Below are 17,197 nucleotides of genomic sequence, written 5' to 3'. Positions count from 1 at the left end.
AAAAAAAAGCTAGTGATTTGTTAATGAATTGTAACTGTCATACAACATAAAAATTGAAAAAAATCGGTTAGAAAACCCAAAAACTTACAACATATTACATATTGTTTAAAACCCCAAAACAATATATTCAAGTTTTTATATTCTTTAAAAACATGTACACGAAAAAGGTAAATAACATGGACTACATATACGTAAAACTCATACTTGTATAAAAATTTATATCGACATATACATAAATCTATCAATAATGTTGACACGAAATTCAATTCACGCAGCACATCGTTGCAGGTAGGACATATTCTAAGTACACTTTATTAAATTATAACTAATATTTGATTATAGTTATAAAAGTGTAACATAAGTCAATCTCTCAATTTACAAACTCAGATAGTATTTAACGATTGTTAAGACACGTTAGTAAAAAGAACCGAACCCTGTTAAAGAAAAGAACCTGATTTGCAACAGTTTCCGTAACTACCATTAAACATCCCATTACATCCAAACAAAACTTAACGGCCGTTAGCTGATAGGGACCATTATAGCAAATGGATTAAACATAAATTAAAAAAAGGGGAAATGATTAATTATGTTAACAAAATAGCCTAAAAATCCTTCTAACTATTGGATGATTACATGTGGAAATATAAGGGGGCAAGATTAGGAAAGAGAATTAGTGGATACCACATGTCACATTCTTAAAGTTTTAGTAGGATTTTTAAGCTAATCTTAGGAGGATTTATCATTTTCTTTAAAAAAAAAAAAAGGAAAAGAAACATGCTGCACGTAGTCCCAAATTTCAAAATTATATATATATATATATAGAGAGAGAGGTTGGTTACTATAAAACAAGTATTAAAGTAAAACAAATAAGACAAGATCTTGACCGTTAGATCATGATAAAATTGATGCACGAAAATTCACGAAGCACATGATGCATGATAATTTTCATGATGCACGATGATTTTCAATAAATAAAACATACTGTTTTATCTGTTTTACTTTAGTATTGTTTTATTTTACCTGGAACTTATATATATATATATATATGGGAAAATGATCCTAATTGCAGACTTTACCTAAGCTTAGGTATTGGCCCTGAATTTTACATAATCTCCCTGCTTTACCTAAGCTATGTACCACATGTTTTACTTAACCTTTCCCCTATATATATATATATAGTAATTTGTTAATATATATATATATAGGGTAACACTCCGGTTAGAAGAACTTTAAAATAAGAACGGTGAGAACACTTAAAAAATATCATTTTGATGCATTAAAAGTCCATAAAACTAACATAGTGCATAACTAATTATCATTATTTAAGTGTTTAACAACACATTGGCCTGTCAAAATCAAGAAAATCATGTTTTTTGTTTTGTGCATCCATCTTGGATGCATATTCTTCAAAACGATGCATCTACCCAAAAACATGAATTTTTCGATTTTGACGGATCAATTTGTTGTTAAACACTTAAATAATGATAATTAGTTATGCACTATGTTAGTTTTATGGACTTTTAATGCATCAAAATGATGTTTTTTAAGTGTTCTCACCATTTTTATTTTAAGAATGTTCTTATTTGATTGTTGTCATATATATATATATATGACCCTTATTTTAGGAACCCATTTTTTTTGTAAGAATGTCAGAACTCCTAATATTTATATTGGATCACATGTTTTTTTTTGTTCATTCACATGTGAAACGTTATAAAAATATATGTTGCAGAAGAAATTTTTTTGTCAAAACCTTACATATAGTCGTTTGTCACATGTGAACAGAAAATGTGAACAAAATCATTCACAAGTTTATAAAATGCTACTTTGAAGGTTTCATAAAAAGGTTTATTTTACAACATACTTTTTTACATCATTTCACATGTGAATGGACAAAAAAACATGTGAACAAATCTATATATTTATTAAAACAATAGGAATTCTAACCTTTTAAAGCCCTCTTCAATATAAAGCTATTTTTAAAATTTGCCACATAGGTTTTTATCCTATGTGTCATTATCACATTTTTTTGACAATATTTATGTAACAACCGTCTTAGAAATATTCTTATTAAGTTCTTAAAAACGTACATTTGCCATTAGAACGGCCAGACAGTTCAATTTGATTAAGTTCTTGACGTACTTTAGACCTCCATTATATGCTTATGTGAAGGTCAATTTGGTCTAAAAAAAAACCTTGATTTATATGACGAGTTCATGATTATGTGCAATGAAATGATAAAGTTCGGTTCATAAATTTTCATGTTCATTAAAGTTCTAGTTCAAAATGTTCGCAAATGGTCCTTGCATTTATGAAGTTCATTAAATAAGGGAAAAGTTTATAAAGGAATAAGATGAAAACCTAGAGAGAGAAAACCTTCATTCTTCATTCTCTTCTTCTCTCTACTTTCTCACTCTAAAACACCTAGTGCAGCCACATTTTCACACACTAAATTCAATCTTTGATTTTGTGTTGTTAAATCAAAATCGTTTGTACTTTTAGCATCCTTGTGATAATCAAAACGTGTTTCTGGAATCAAATCTCAGGTAACAACAACAAATTATGAGTTTTGATCAAATTAAAAGTGAACTTTTCCAACTTTATGTTCTTGATGATTTGGTCCAATTTTGATATGAAATCGTGTTAATGTTTAATGGGTTTGTGTCTAAAAGTGTTTAATAACATATATGTGAACAAATTTGGGTCATAACATGCTTGAATCTCCAAAACCCATTTTTGAAAAAGAAAGGAAACTTGTTCTTGATGTGCCACACCTATTTTATGTTATAGATGATCTTGAAATCGTTAAAAGTATTAATGGTTGGTGTTTATATGCAATTATGTACAAGTTTCATGTTCTAACTTGTCCCGGATTCGATCTAGATCTTTGTGTATTGAGCTTGTTCTTGTTTCAGCCGTGTTTGGCTCTTGAAACGATCCTGAGGAACGATCTTGAGCCCAAGATCGTTCTGGCAGCCCTCCTAGATTCATTGTTCATGTTCGTTCGATCTTGTGTGGTGTTGTTGGTACGTATAATGGGTAACCGATCCTTTAGATTTGTTTTGCTCAAACACTTGATCATGTCCTTGGAATGGGACGATCTTGTGCTAGGTCCAGTGGGACGATCTTGTGCTAAGTCCAGTGGGATGATCCTGTTCAAATACTTAAGACGATCTTGACTTCTTGTCCTCTAAAACGATCTTGTACCTTGTTCCTTAAAACGATCTTGTGCTAGGTCCAGTGGGATGATCTTGTGCTAAGTCCAGTGGGACGATCCTGTTCAAATACTTAAGACGATCTTGAGTTCTTGTCCTCTAAAACGATCTTGTACCTTGTTCCTTAAAACGATCTTGTGAGACGATCTTGATCCTTGTACAATGAAACGATCTTGGAGAAACGATCTTGACCTTGAGGCATCTAAAACGATCCTGGTTAGACAACAAAACGATCTTGACATGTCCATTAAGACGATCTTGGCTTCAAAACCCTAAAACGATCTTATGTTCATCTTTTAACAACACGTACTTGTTCTTTAACACACCACACTTGATCCTTAATCATCTAATCAGTTCATAACAAAATCATTACTCGATTAAACACATCTAAGGCTGATCATCTACACTTAAGCTAGATCATGGTTCGATCTAAGACGACGTACAAAGTGCAAACCCTAATTAAAGTACAATTAAGACATGTTCTATCTTGATTATCAAAGTACGAGTTCTATGATCAATTAAATTGAGTTCTAAAGACTAACAGTCCATCATTAAAGACATGTTCAACTCATTAACACGATAAGTACTTATGTGTGAGTTCAAAGACGTTCAGTTCGAGTCCAGTTCATGTACTTAAAGTTCATTTAAAACTTTTTTGAGTCAAAACGTTCAAAGACCTTCAAAGGACCAAATCATCAGTTCATCAAGGACATTTCTGTGATTGAATAATCACATGAACTAATATACGTACTTCTTTATGATCATCATGTGCTTAGGAATCCATCAAGACGTGCTTGGATTTCGATAGATATACTTATCTATCTTTGTGCTTGTTCTCTGTACTAATACTACTTGTGCTTGTACCAGATCACTGTGAGTTCACTAATCCCCCTTTCGTACATTTGTTCAAAGTTCTTTATCGGGGACTGAAAAGCATGAAAACTATTTTCGTACTTGTACGTATGTTCGTGAACTATTTTATGTACTAGATTATGAGCTTGATCTTGAACTACTTATGAAATTATTCTTAAACTGTTTGAAGGAGTATTTAAGTTTTGAATGGGCAGGATCTTAAATACATTTATACTACTGTACTTGATCTTTATTATGTTCTAGTTCGTACATGTACTTGTTCAGTTCTTGTTCACTGCTATCAATTCATATCCCACAGTTCAGGGAATGAACCGTAGGTAATTATGGACAGCGCTGTTTAGGGTAGGCCCACCCCCATTCTCCACAGTTTAGGAGGATGCATATTACTTGTTCTTGTTCATGTCATTGTTCTGACATAGATCTTACTTGACGTACTTGAGCTATATGAGCATACTATTACATTAAGGTTCAGTTCTGGCCAATCGGTTTAGCAGTGAAAACTTATAACTGAAGTTATTATATGTTCTTGTTCTATTCATACTATTATAAAGTGCTTGTGTTCAAAGTGCAGTTCTTGACCTAGTTCTTACTATCATAAAATACTTATGTTCAAAGTGCAGATCTTGACCTAGTCCTTATTATTATAAAGTACATTGGTTCGACGTACAAAACTTATGATCTTGTTCTTATTATACATATATATGTATATGTAAACTATAAGTACATTATGTGAATCTCACCAACTACTTTTGTAGTTGACCTTTTGAACTTACATGATTTTCAGGCTAGGTTCATAGTTCTTTAGCATAGGAGTCTTCCTTTCTAAGCTCATACTTTTGGCGATTGTTCGAGCGTACAAGTTCAGGAGCAATGAAGATCTTCCTTACTACATCAGTTCAAGTTCTGTTCTTAAAAGACAATTGTTCTGTCTTCTAGATATTGACTATTCTAAGTTCATTCATGTTCTGTAATAACAATCGTACTTCTGTTCTTTAAATATAGTAATGGCCGTGTTGGAACTTGTACTGTGTGCAATTGTGCTTATCTGTGCATCCCGTATATTCCGCTTTAGCGGGGTGTTACAATTTATCCATTAAATATTAAATAAAAAAGATATTTATACACAAATTTAAGAAACCAAATCTTTATATTTAAGAAACAAATCCCATATGCAAAAAAGAAAAAATAAAACCGTATAAACTTAAATATGAGTTTAAATTTTCTATATATCTTTTTTTTTCCCTGTAAAGGCAATATTCTTTATCTAACTTTTTTAATCTTGGATTCATTTAATCAAATCGTATATTATCAAAATCGTTTTATTATAGGAATTTAAATATTTTTAACTAGATAATGATATCACAATTTGATTCATTGAAGTTACGGGTTATGCGGGTTCATTTCTTTCATGGGTAGCAATTGTTTTAATAAAAACATGGGTTGTAATTACAATTATTCTTGATCAAATACGATATTTAGAGCAAATATGCAGCCACAAGATACTGTCAATCTCATTTAAATTAATTTTCATTATCCAAATAGCACAACACCATTAGGTTTCTAAATATGTTCAACTAAGTTTATTTTTTTTGGTATTTAAATGTTGAACATTATATATATTATTGATTTCAATGTCAATATTAAAACTTTTAAAACATAAATTTAATATCCGCACATTGTGCGGGTAAAAAACCTTGTATATTATATAAGAATTCTTATGGTTCTTAAAAAAAATAGTTCTCAAAATAAGGAAATTCTCTCTCTCTATATATATATTTTCAAACATTCAAGACACGTGAGAAACTTCACCCCATAGTATTGATTATGGACCATTACTAGTATTCTAAAGGAAAACTTTAAGGTTTTTTTTTTTTTCTAAACATTCATGATATTGATTATGGACCATTACTAGTATTCTAAGGGAAAAACTCTAAGGTTTGCTATCCTTATGGATGTAACTCAAGACCTCGAGTAAATCGGGGATGCGACTAGGCTAAGACATCATTGGCCATTTAGTAAAATAATTTCACGATAAGTTCTTGGAGGTGTAACCCAAAATAAATAAATGGAAATTGATTTACAGTCATGTAGTCGTTTATTACAAACAATAACTTCAAAAATCCACATCAAATATGGAAAACAATTACATCTGCTGTTTCTCAAAAGAGGCATTTTTCCATCCTTCCTAACGTTTTCAAATCGTCTCATACTAATGTACACTAAATGTGACTCTTTACACAATGCACGCAAAGTGTTTGATGAAATGCCTCAACGAAATGCCTTTACATGGAACTCTATGATAGAAGGTTATGTTAAATCACGAAATGAACAACAAGCCTTACATTTGTTTAACGCAATGCCTGAGAAGAATAGTTTCTCCTGGAATGTTATTATATCCGGGTTTGTTAAGTCGGGTAAGTTGGATACTGCTAGGAAGTTTTTCGATGAGATGCCTATGAAAAATGGGGTTGCTTGGAATTCAATGATACATGGGTATGCGGAAAATGGGCGAGCTTTGGATGCGTTAAGGTTGTTTAAGGATATAAAGTCGGGTTTCTATGGACCGTGTGATGTGGATGCATATGTTTTGGCTACAGTTTTTGGTGCTTGTACTGATTTGTTAGCTGTTAAATTTGGAAAGATCGTTCATGGTTTGATAGTCGTTAATGGCGTCGAGTTTGATGCAGTTTTGGGAAGTTCAATTGTTAACATGTATGGGAAATGTGGTGATTTGGATAGTGCAAGCTTGTTGCTGCATAGTTTGCCATACCCGGATGATTTCTCTCTATCGTCATTGATCTCTGCGTATTCTAATAGTGGTAGAATTACGGACGCTAAAAGAGTTTTTGATATCAAGAGTAACCCATGTGTTGCTTTATGGAATTCTTTGATTTCGGGTTACATTGTTAATAATCAGGCCATGGAAGCACTTCTTTTGTTTCGTGAAATGAGGAGACGTGGGACTCAGGAAGAGACTTCTACCATTGCTAGTATTATTAGTGCGTGTGATTGTGTAGGTGTTCTTGAGTATGGAATACAGATGCATGCACACGCTTATAAATTTGGAGTGACCCATGATCTTATAGTTGCATCTGCTCTTATCGACACTTATGCTAAGTGTGGAAGGCATAACAGTGCTTGTGAGTTATTTGGTGAACTAAATACATACGACACAGTTTTATTGAATTCAATGATTACAGTTTATTGTAATTGTGGAAGAATTGAAGAAGCCAAACAAGTTTTTGAGAGTATACCATCTAAAAGTTTGATTTCATGGAATTCGATGATATCGGGGTTAAGTCAAAATGGTTACCCAATTGAAGCACTTGCGTGCTTTCGCGAATTGAATACAATAGGCTTCTATTTGGACAAGTTTAGCATTGCCAGTGTGATCAGCACATGTGGTATCATTTCTTCATTTGAACTTGGTGAACAATTATTTGCAAGGGTTACTGTTATTGGTCTTGAATGCGATAAGATCGTTTCTACCTCCCTTGTTGACTTTTATTGTAAATGCGGGCTAATTGGTTATGGCCGAAAACTCTTTGATCAAATGATGAATCTTGATCAAGCTTCATGGAATTCGATGTTGATGGGGTATGCCACAAATGGTTACGGCGTTGAAGCATTGGATCTATTTAATGATATGCAGAAAGTAGGTGTCATGCCTACAGATATTACATTTACTGCGGTCCTGTCTGCGTGTGATCATTGTGGTCTATTTGAAGAGGGTTTGAAATGGTTTCATGAAATGAAACACAAATATTTTATCGTACCACGGATTGAACATTACTCTTGCATGATAGATCTTTTTGCACGGGTTGGTCGCCTTGAAGAAGCCATAAATTTGCTTACGAAGATGCCATTTGATGCTGATGCAAGCATGTGGTCATCAATTTTAAGAGGTTGTTTAGCACATGGAGACACAATATTGGGGAAGAACGTTGCGGAGAAAATCAAAATGATCGATCCAAAGAACCCAGATCCATATGTTCAGTTATCAAGCATTTTTGCCATCTCTGGGGAATGGGCGAGATCGGCACAAGTTAGAAACTTAATGACAGCGGATAGAATTAAGAAAGTTCCTGGTACAAGTTGGGTTGACCGTTGAGAAAACGATGCTTATTTTGATTGTAAGTGTACTTATCCATACTTATTAAAATTCAGTTAGAAGCTCGTCTCACAGTATAAAAGATTTGTATAGAACACATGTATATAGAACTTAAAAGCATGATGTGCATTAGTTTCATAGTTCATCTATACAATGTTTATTAATATAAGCCTAAATCAAGTTACTTGGATATGTACTTGCCTACCTTTCTGTTGTAGATCCCATATTTTGGTTGTGTTGCAGGACTGTCTTTGACATCCTGACACTGCCTAATATTAGAACATCATCCTTCTGTTGTGAAAATGTCTATTACAGTGTCAAGTATGTTAATTCATGAATCTAACGTTTCCCATACTCCTATCCCATCTTGTAGTCAAACTCATTGATACGTGGAACTCTATTGAGAGAGGTGACGAATTTGACCCATTACTTCATAAATAGGATGGGTTATGACTTAAAAAAGAGAATATTGGCTAAAAGGAGGTGGAGAGGTCCATACAAATCCAACCACTGAGAACAGAGGGCTAGTCGGGTCACAAGGCTAGGAAGCATGAACTGATGGGAGACAAGGTTTGAAGAAACACATATCTATGTATTCATACGGGTAAAAACCCTGTTGCTAACCGAACCATTTTTATATGTTCATGAAGGTGTTAGTCACTTAGTCAAATTGATTGGTTAAAAAAGTGGTTAGGGCTCTAATCGTCATTTTTTAAAAAAACTTTGGGAACTCTTTAATAAAAATTTTAGCAGTAAAAGGGAGTGATTCAAAACATAAGGACTAAAACGGAATTAAACTGAGACAAATAAATCAATGAAAGTTTTGTTGTGTAAAATAAATAATGAAACTTAAAGTTCCACCAGTGCAGTTTGATTTGACTTTCAACCCTTATTTTCTGAAACATTTTCTGGTTGTCTTCATTAACTGCATTGTAATCATCGATTTTTTTGGACGGCTGAGTATTTCCAATATTTCTCTTATGAATATGCTTAAGGAAGATACTGTGTTATTTATTTACTTGGCTTTACGAAATATACTAGGGAATGTTCTATATTTTTACAATGATCTTTGTAAGAAGATGTATATAATTTATGTTTGCAGATCTCTTTTTTTCTCCCTGCATAGAAAATGGTTAGAAAAAAAGATTTTTGTTGTATGGGTTTTTTTTCATGAAACCATTACTGACGTGAAAATGGAAGACAACCAGTCTTTGATGACGGGTCGTGTGATCTTGGCATTCGATGCAACTAAAGATCGAACTGAGAAGGAGTTTAAGAACGTCATTAAAGAAATCAAAGCTGGAGACGTGCTTAAGAGGGGAGATACCATCATTGTGTTTGGTGTTATGCATAAGATGTCACATCCCTGTAAGTGTTTGTGACTTGCCTCTTTTAGATTTTTAGTTTCTTACCTTTTTAACATGCTATTTGGTCTGGCTTTGTGTTCTGTTATTGTTTATATCCGTTGCTTGCCATAACTTTTTAAAGATAAATGGGTAGATGGATAAGATATTCCCTATTTAAGTTACCCAGGAGGGGTGGTTCGTTGACTCAGATGTATGTTGCCTAACCGAGGACCAGGGTATCTCGGTGACCATTTCAGATGCCTTTCCCTCGCCATTCCCAAGATGTTTTACCTAGTGAGGTTCGAACCTTCAGACCTCTTGTGAGGACTTGTGACTGACCATTAGGCAAACTTGGTGGGGGTTCATGATATCTTAGCATTGTTTAAAGTATTATCTTATGAAGTTTTGCACTTGACTAACCTATCCAGTTTATTATTTATTCAGTTGGTTACCAAATGAAGATAGATGGAGTAAACATTAGAGCCGTTGAAGAAGAAATTCAGTCGAAACTTGATATGTATGCCAAAATGTTACAGAAAAGTGCGGAAGATTGCAAAGAAGTAGGGGTAATACTTATTTTTCATAACCTGCAAAGATATTAAATGAGAATTGGCTGTGTTTTTTTACCAAAATCAAAGACATTAAGACAATCACATGTTACATGTATCTGGTTTCATGGTGCACTCAAACCAGATAATAGGTTTTTTCGTTTAAAGTAAATATAACACATGCTTCTTCTTAAGTTTTATATATTTATTGATATTGAAGATGTTAAGTCTCCTAGTAGATTTGGACTAGAGTTTACAAAATGGGTTGATTGAGTAACTTGGTTAACCGGTCAAAATGGTCATCTTATTGTACAGCTCGAAACACACCTGATTCAAATGGTATGGCCTCGTAAGACTTTTTTGTCCATTTCATGCAATTATAGTTAATGCATTAATAAGTACAATATGTATTATTACAATATTTATCAAAAAATTTGAATAAGACAATTTAGGTGGGTTGATGAATCAAGAATAAATCATGGGTGACTTTCAACCTGTTTGACCGCTTTGGCCTGTTCTCTTTTTGCATAAGATATACTAAATTTGGCCCATTCGATTCATTTGAGATAAAACACAACTTAAATTGACCCGTTTGTAAGTAATGGGTCAAAAAATTTACCCTTAGTATTGACATAAAGTTGAGAAGGTAGATGAAATGGAAAAATCTAACATATGTTATGTTTCTTTAGTCTAAGTGAATGTCAAAACCCACTATGTTACAAGACCTTACCGAGATGACATTTTTTGCATGTTTGATGATGACAATTTTACTTAATATTAATGTGCCAAATATAATTACAAAACTATTTTATATCTGTTAAACATTTATCTATTTATGAATATTGTTTTCTGGTATATTAAGCCATCACCTGAACAGGAAAATCTCCTCCGTTTATCCATTTAGTTTCTTGGTAAATTACTGTTATGTTTACTTTCTTTATCTTAAGTGTAAGTGGGTGGGAACTGGGAACACCTTAATCCCATGTACTGCATTGGTACTCAAAGCGCACACCGTGTAGCTCCTTGCCGGTGAATCACCATTCTCATACATGGATTACAAATACAGTTCCTCACTTGCCTTTGGCAAGTTTCAACCCGGGTATTTTTTGTTAACCCCCTACGTTTATTGGCTCATGTGGTCACATGGTGGCGTTACCATCCCTTCTAAGAAGGATTGGTACTTACTTTTCTTATGTAGCCTAGGTATTGTATATAAAATGAGGTCTTAACCTTACAATGAAATAGAGAAGATGATTCACTCCATTTATTTGATAATAAGTTTTAATACTTTGTCGTAATTTGATAAACTGAAGTAAATGATTTAGGAGATTTCATACTTTATATTGACACTTTCGGAGACTTTTGGTCTGTTTGTCCTATTTCTTTCTAGGCTTTTGTCGTAAATATCTTATTCTACCCAGTTATCCTTCGAGAGATGGAAAATAACCTGAATAATTCCAGTTATAAGTAAAATTGGTTGAGTTTGGTGTAAACTACATAGTTTCTTCAGCAGCTAATGATTCACATAAATTTCCTCTCCCTGTTATTTAGGTTGACATAGAAGTCAAGATTGTTTGTGGAAGTCCTATTAAGAAAATTATTCAACAAGAGGCTTCAAACTGTAATGCAACATGGGTTGTCCTTGATAGGTATGCTCTAGTTATGGTTTAGTTCAGAATTATAAGCTCTTTGGTTTTTTGAACGACATTAATTCACACATTTACCGCTACCAAGACTTGAACCTACAAACTTTTGGCTAGTGGACTACCTCGAGACCACTATAGTATTGTACTAAATGTCTGTTGTTGCTCATATATAAATAAAATACCAACCTCTAGTAAGAATTGTTTGAGCTGCATCTTTAGCTATCTGAACAAAATGACCAATTTAAGCCAATGCTTGACAGGAATTTGAAACGGGATGTCAAGTTTTACCAAGGTCAAATCCATTGCAATCTGGCATCAGTTTTAGACAACTTCTCAATAAATACTTTGAAAACAGAGCACACTGCCGATACAGATAACACAGAAGTAAAAGTGGTTCTTTACAGGTCAAAACACGTTCAGCTGTCAGCTCCACAGGATAAAGAAAACGTTTACCAGTCAGTAAAATCTCATGGCTTTTCTGAATCATTTGGCTCGTTTGAAAACCTTGAAATGCATTCAAAGAAAGTTGTGCCTTCATTAATGCACAAACCGTCGCTTCAAAGTTCCTTATTAACTGATGATACTGATGGGGCAACAAAGCATACCATTTCAGGTCAGGAAGCTTATATACAGTTATATCTGGACATAACTTTGTGCTAGAATCTGGACTATGGTTTATCCTGTAGCTGTAGCTATAAGCGTCGACATGGAAGTTTAGGCGTGTTGGTTAATGGGTAGCTTTAGTATCGAATTGGGTCGAGTGATCAACCTGGACCACTTTTGTCTAACTTCCTATAAATAATTAGTATGATGACTATGATTACAAAATCTTTAGAGTTTCGGCAATAATTTAAGTTTCCCCAATATATGATTTGAGATATTTCATGCACTAACAATACTATCAGCTAACATTTGACTCACTTCATGTTAAGTTATATTCTGTTATGATCCCACATCGGCCAAGTATGAGAATGGTTGGTGTTTTATAAGCCTAGGTGTCCCCTCCTCCTTTGAGCTACCTTTTGGGAGTGCGTTCTACACCTATCTTATGGCTTGATGCGAGCCTATTATGGCATGGCTTCATATCATATTCTTTTTGCCAATTTGACCACTGGGGTTAATGTATATAAAGTGCTAGATATGAAACATGTAAAATATATAAACTTAGCTGATTCTGAGACGGGCTAACTGGTCTAAAAATGTCTACATGATAAACGGGTCAAAAATAGCCTAAAGTTTATTGAAATGCTTCTAATGTCCTAAGTTTTTTAGAAAACATTATATTATTTAGGTAATATGGTTTCTAAAATTTTATGAATTTTGTACATTAACTATTTACATAAGTAAAACCAATGTACAAAACAAAGTTCGGGGGATCTGTGCAACTTGACCCGAACCAATTTAACCATTGCTGAAAGTTTTATTGATGCAAACCCTTGACTGAACCCGCTTGCTCTAGCTTTTATGTATGTAGAATCAGTAAATAATGTAATCTGATTATATTTCAATTTTTTTTTCTTATGTCAACTCATGCTTTAGATGTAAGGTTATGTTATAAACCACACGGCAGTACATATCTCTCTTATTACTAAAATTCCTTCTTCAGGTTCTCTCTCTCGAGCTGGAAATAATCATACTAGTTCTTCACAGAACAAAGGAATTTTACCCCGAAGAAGTCCTAGGAGGAAAAGATCCTCTACAGCACATGTTCTGTGTAATGATTGCGGGATGACGACTCAGTTATATATCAAAGACTCGATGAGATTTAGTTACTCAGAAATACATCTAGCCACAAATTATTTTTCAGAAGATAATTTGTTAGGTGAAGGAGGTTATGGTCTAGTTTACAAGGGTCAGCTCAATGATGGGCAGATCATTGCTGCTAAGGTTAGGAAACAAGCAAGCACACAAGGGTTTGAGGAATTTAATTCTGAAATTTATGTTTTGAGCTTCGCACGCCACAGAAACATTGTGATGCTGTTGGGTTATTGCTGCAAGGAAGATATAAACATATTAGTTTATGAATATATTTGCAATAGATCACTTGAGTGGCATCTATATGGTAAGCAACATAAAATGATTATTATATCAGTAGTATTTGATAGAGACAGTAAGATGGGCAGGTTGCAATGCATTAAATGGGCAGGGTTCAGTTGGGTTGACCCAGAAAATCTTCTATCCAGATTTTTAAATAGATCGTTGTTATATATGGATGAAGTGTTAGTTATGAATATGAAAGAATTTTAATACAATAGTAATTTAGTATATAAATACAATGATTGAGAAAATTTCATAGACCTTCACACCTTTAACCCATTTGGCATGTTCACCTTCTAACTCAACTTAGATGATATCACGTAAATCGACCCATTGATTAGGAAATGACTAAAATGTTTTATATATGTTGAAAGGATTCCGTGTAGGATATTTCTTCTGGTCTCTTATCTCATGTTTCAGTTCTTTGGCACCTTGTTACTTACTTTTTTGTTTGTGTAAATAAAAGATGAAGCAGCAGATGTTCTTACATGGCCTCAAAGACATGCAATTGCTGTAGGAACTGCAAAAGGATTACGCTTTCTTCATGAAGAGTGTCGCAGTAGTCCTATCATTCACCGGGATCTTCGTCCAAGCAATATATTGCTCACTCATGACTTTGTACCAATGGTAATCTCACCTCTGTTTTCCTTTAAGAAATAGAATTCCCGAAACTTCTGTTTTCCTGTTTTATTTGGTTTTTCTATGAGAATACCAAGTGTCTTTACTGGCCTTCCATAATGTAGTTTTCTTGTCATGAGGGTGGGGGAAATAGGACTATAGAACTCAATATAAATCATCGATAGGCATTTTATCTTCCAGTATCTAGTGCTATCAAAAGTGTAGCTTATACGACGGACGGTGCAGTATTTAACTAGGCGCTGCAAGGCACATGATAATTTATTTTTTACATCACGTTCATAAGAATATCTCATTAGAGGATGGTCTTTTCAGACAGACCTTCCACTGATCGTTGCGTTGTAAAGGTAGAAATGTGAACCAAAACGCAACTCTTGTAGTTCATATGTCCCATAAAATTGGATAATGATACCAGAACAATATTATCTATTGATAGCTCTAGTTTCTTGAGATCTTGATAACTTTAATGGTTATTCAAATTTCAGAGTTATGTAACATATGGTGGTTGCTCCTAATCCAAGCTATGTTCATTTACACAGTTAGGTGATTTTGGCCTTGCGAAGTGGAAGACAAACGATTCTCCAATTCAGACCAGAATACTTGGTACATTGGGGTGAGAAGTATTTTATTTATTAGTTACACAATTTGGATTTATTTGATAGAACATCCTCCTAATGAACTGATGTCAATAACAAATATTGTTAAATAGATGTAAACATTTATTTAAATTTTTCTCCGAATCAAAGACGATAAATTTGAACTATGGATATCTTTGTTATTTTAACTGAATAAACAAATCAAAACAGCAATAAATATGCTACCCAATATACCTAGGTACTTTTTTTATTTGTCCCTTCGAGGAAAATGGTTTAAGCAAAAATTTTCATATCGAGGTTATTCTATGATATCATAAAGCTGAAACTTGCGGTGACAACAATTATAAGTGTGACCCATTAACGTTGGCTGAGTGGTTAAACACCTTAATAAAGCACTCCAATGGAGTTGCCCCAGTATGGTCTCCCGCTGGTTTCCATATATGGTGGCCCGCTGTTAACAGAAGAAGTTTCAATTGTATCCTTTTTGCTTTTATTCACAGATAAACAAAACGAATTTGTAACAAATAGACACGCAACATTTTTCGTTGTTTGGTGAATATGCCTATTTTGACACAGCCTTTCCCTACGACAAATGATTCTGCTAAACTCAATAGTAAGGTTACAAATGAATATGACGTTATACTTGTGAGCATGGATTTTGGTTTGATAATATTTGGACTCTTAAGGTACTGATATCATTTGGAATCCAAAGTACTTTTGAAATACAAACATTGGAACCCACTTATGTCCAGGAAGCATGAAGAACGAATGTTTTTATATTTTGTAGTTATCTCGCACCAGAGTATGCAGAGAATGGTATGGTTTCGACGAGAACAGATGTTTATGCATACGGTGTTACTCTTATACAACTAATATCAGGACGGAGAGCTGTTAGTTCAAATTGTGATGACAACTATCAATCCCTGAGACAATGGGTATGTTTTTCGAGTTTTTATCATTGTTATCATTAGCAGAAATGTCAAGTCTAACCCAATTGCCTAAAACTAGGTTGATTTGGGTCGTATGTATTCACCACGGTTAAATTGAGTTAGCTAAAATGAAAGCGGGTCAATCATGTCAGAGATCCAGCCAAAGTACGTATGCATACAAAAAAAAAGTTATCTTATATAACACATTACTTATTTTATAAACTTTGGAATATTACAAAAAAATGACGACTGCGACAGTAATATGTAACTTAGTTCAGTGGAAAATTTTTAGAAAATCCCAACCATGCTGACCTGGTTATTCCTTCCACCTCTTTCATCTGATATCAAAGTTTAATCAACAATATATTTCTAAAATCTCCGTTCTTGTCCAAATCTGAACTCTGAAATCTTTTTTCCCCGTATGCAGGTACATATAATTGCTTATAATTAAAATTGCTATATACTTTTCTGTTCTTGTAATACAGGCGGAACCATTAGTTGAGAACATGGCAATGCATGATCTGATTGATCCTCGCCTTGAAGATTCTTATGATCTTTATGAATTGTACCATATGGCCAAAACAGCTTACTTGTGTGTGAAACTTGACCCTGAGAAACGTCCATCGATGGGAGAGGTAAAACCTATTACTTCAGCAAATCGTACACACTTTTGGTGAACCTTTAGCAAGTACAAAAACATCTCAAAAAACTTCTGATAAATCTTTTAGTCTGTTGTGAATTAACTATTTCATATACTACTTGCAGGTTGTAAAGCTACTCGAAGGGGAGAGTGAGCATTTTACAGCTTTAAGAGATCAGTTTATTACACATTTTAACCCCTAATGTATTACACACACAACTGCACATTTCGGGTCAGTTACTATATGGGGTTCGATTATCATATATAGCATGTAGGAAGACAATTTGTACGACTTATAAGAAAAGATTAGAATTTTAATATACGAAAACCAAATTGTGCACTCTTTTGCTTGGATAAAAGAGCTTAAAATTAGTGATATTGTATGTTGGCCATGTTGCCATTATCTGTAGAAGAGTTTATATCTCTGTTACTCTTCATGTGTCACTTGTTCACATCAAGCGAAAATGTATCATTAGACATACTGTATCGTCCAAAGTATGGGTGCAACGAGCCAAGCTACTTGTAAGCTACTCGAGTTTGACTTGTTAACAGCACAAATCGAGCCTAAACAAGCTTGAGCTGAGTTCGAGCTTAATTTGGAGTTCGTTTAAATGAGTTTC

The 17,197-nt window shown here is 33.8% G+C and overlaps 2 protein-coding genes across 2 annotated transcripts; both read left to right on the top strand.

Annotated features, from left to right (window-relative positions):
* Positions 1 to 6,153: 6,153 nt before the first annotated feature.
* LOC122589133 (putative pentatricopeptide repeat-containing protein At1g77010, mitochondrial) lies at positions 6,154 to 8,653 on the top strand. The gene is made up of 2 exons (XM_043761376.1): positions 6,154 to 8,221; positions 8,573 to 8,653. The coding sequence occupies exon 1, from the start codon at positions 6,154 to 6,156 to the stop codon at positions 8,197 to 8,199; it is 2,046 nt and encodes a 681-aa protein (XP_043617311.1). The 3' UTR covers positions 8,200 to 8,221; positions 8,573 to 8,653.
* LOC122589134 (probable serine/threonine-protein kinase PBL15) lies at positions 8,584 to 16,931 on the top strand. The gene is made up of 11 exons (XM_043761377.1): positions 8,584 to 8,803; positions 9,302 to 9,567; positions 9,990 to 10,111; positions 11,645 to 11,742; positions 12,000 to 12,352; positions 13,346 to 13,801; positions 14,243 to 14,403; positions 14,952 to 15,025; positions 15,796 to 15,943; positions 16,423 to 16,572; positions 16,703 to 16,931. Exons 1-11 carry the CDS (start codon positions 8,790 to 8,792, stop codon positions 16,778 to 16,780), a joined length of 1,920 nt encoding a protein of 639 aa, XP_043617312.1. The 5' UTR covers positions 8,584 to 8,789; the 3' UTR covers positions 16,781 to 16,931.
* The last annotated feature ends 266 nt before the right edge of the window (positions 16,932 to 17,197 follow it).

This window comes from Erigeron canadensis, chromosome 2 (assembly GCF_010389155.1).
Source record: "Erigeron canadensis isolate Cc75 chromosome 2, C_canadensis_v1, whole genome shotgun sequence".
NCBI classification, from domain to species: Eukaryota; Viridiplantae; Streptophyta; class Magnoliopsida; order Asterales; family Asteraceae; genus Erigeron; species Erigeron canadensis.
This window is presented reverse-complemented; position numbering and strand designations above follow the sequence as displayed.

Excerpts from the sequence above, each read along its gene's own strand:
- LOC122589134 (XM_043761377.1), top strand. Across the intron at positions 14,404-14,951 it reads CTCATGACTTTGTACCAATG|TTAGGTGATTTTGGCCTTGC; the intron begins GTAATCTCACCT and ends TCATTTACACAG. Across the intron at positions 16,573-16,702 it reads AACGTCCATCGATGGGAGAG|GTTGTAAAGCTACTCGAAGG; the intron begins GTAAAACCTATT and ends TACTACTTGCAG.
- LOC122589133 (XM_043761376.1), top strand. The coding sequence starts at position 6,154 with ATGGAAATTGATTTACAGTCATGTAGTCGTTTATTACAAACAATAACT.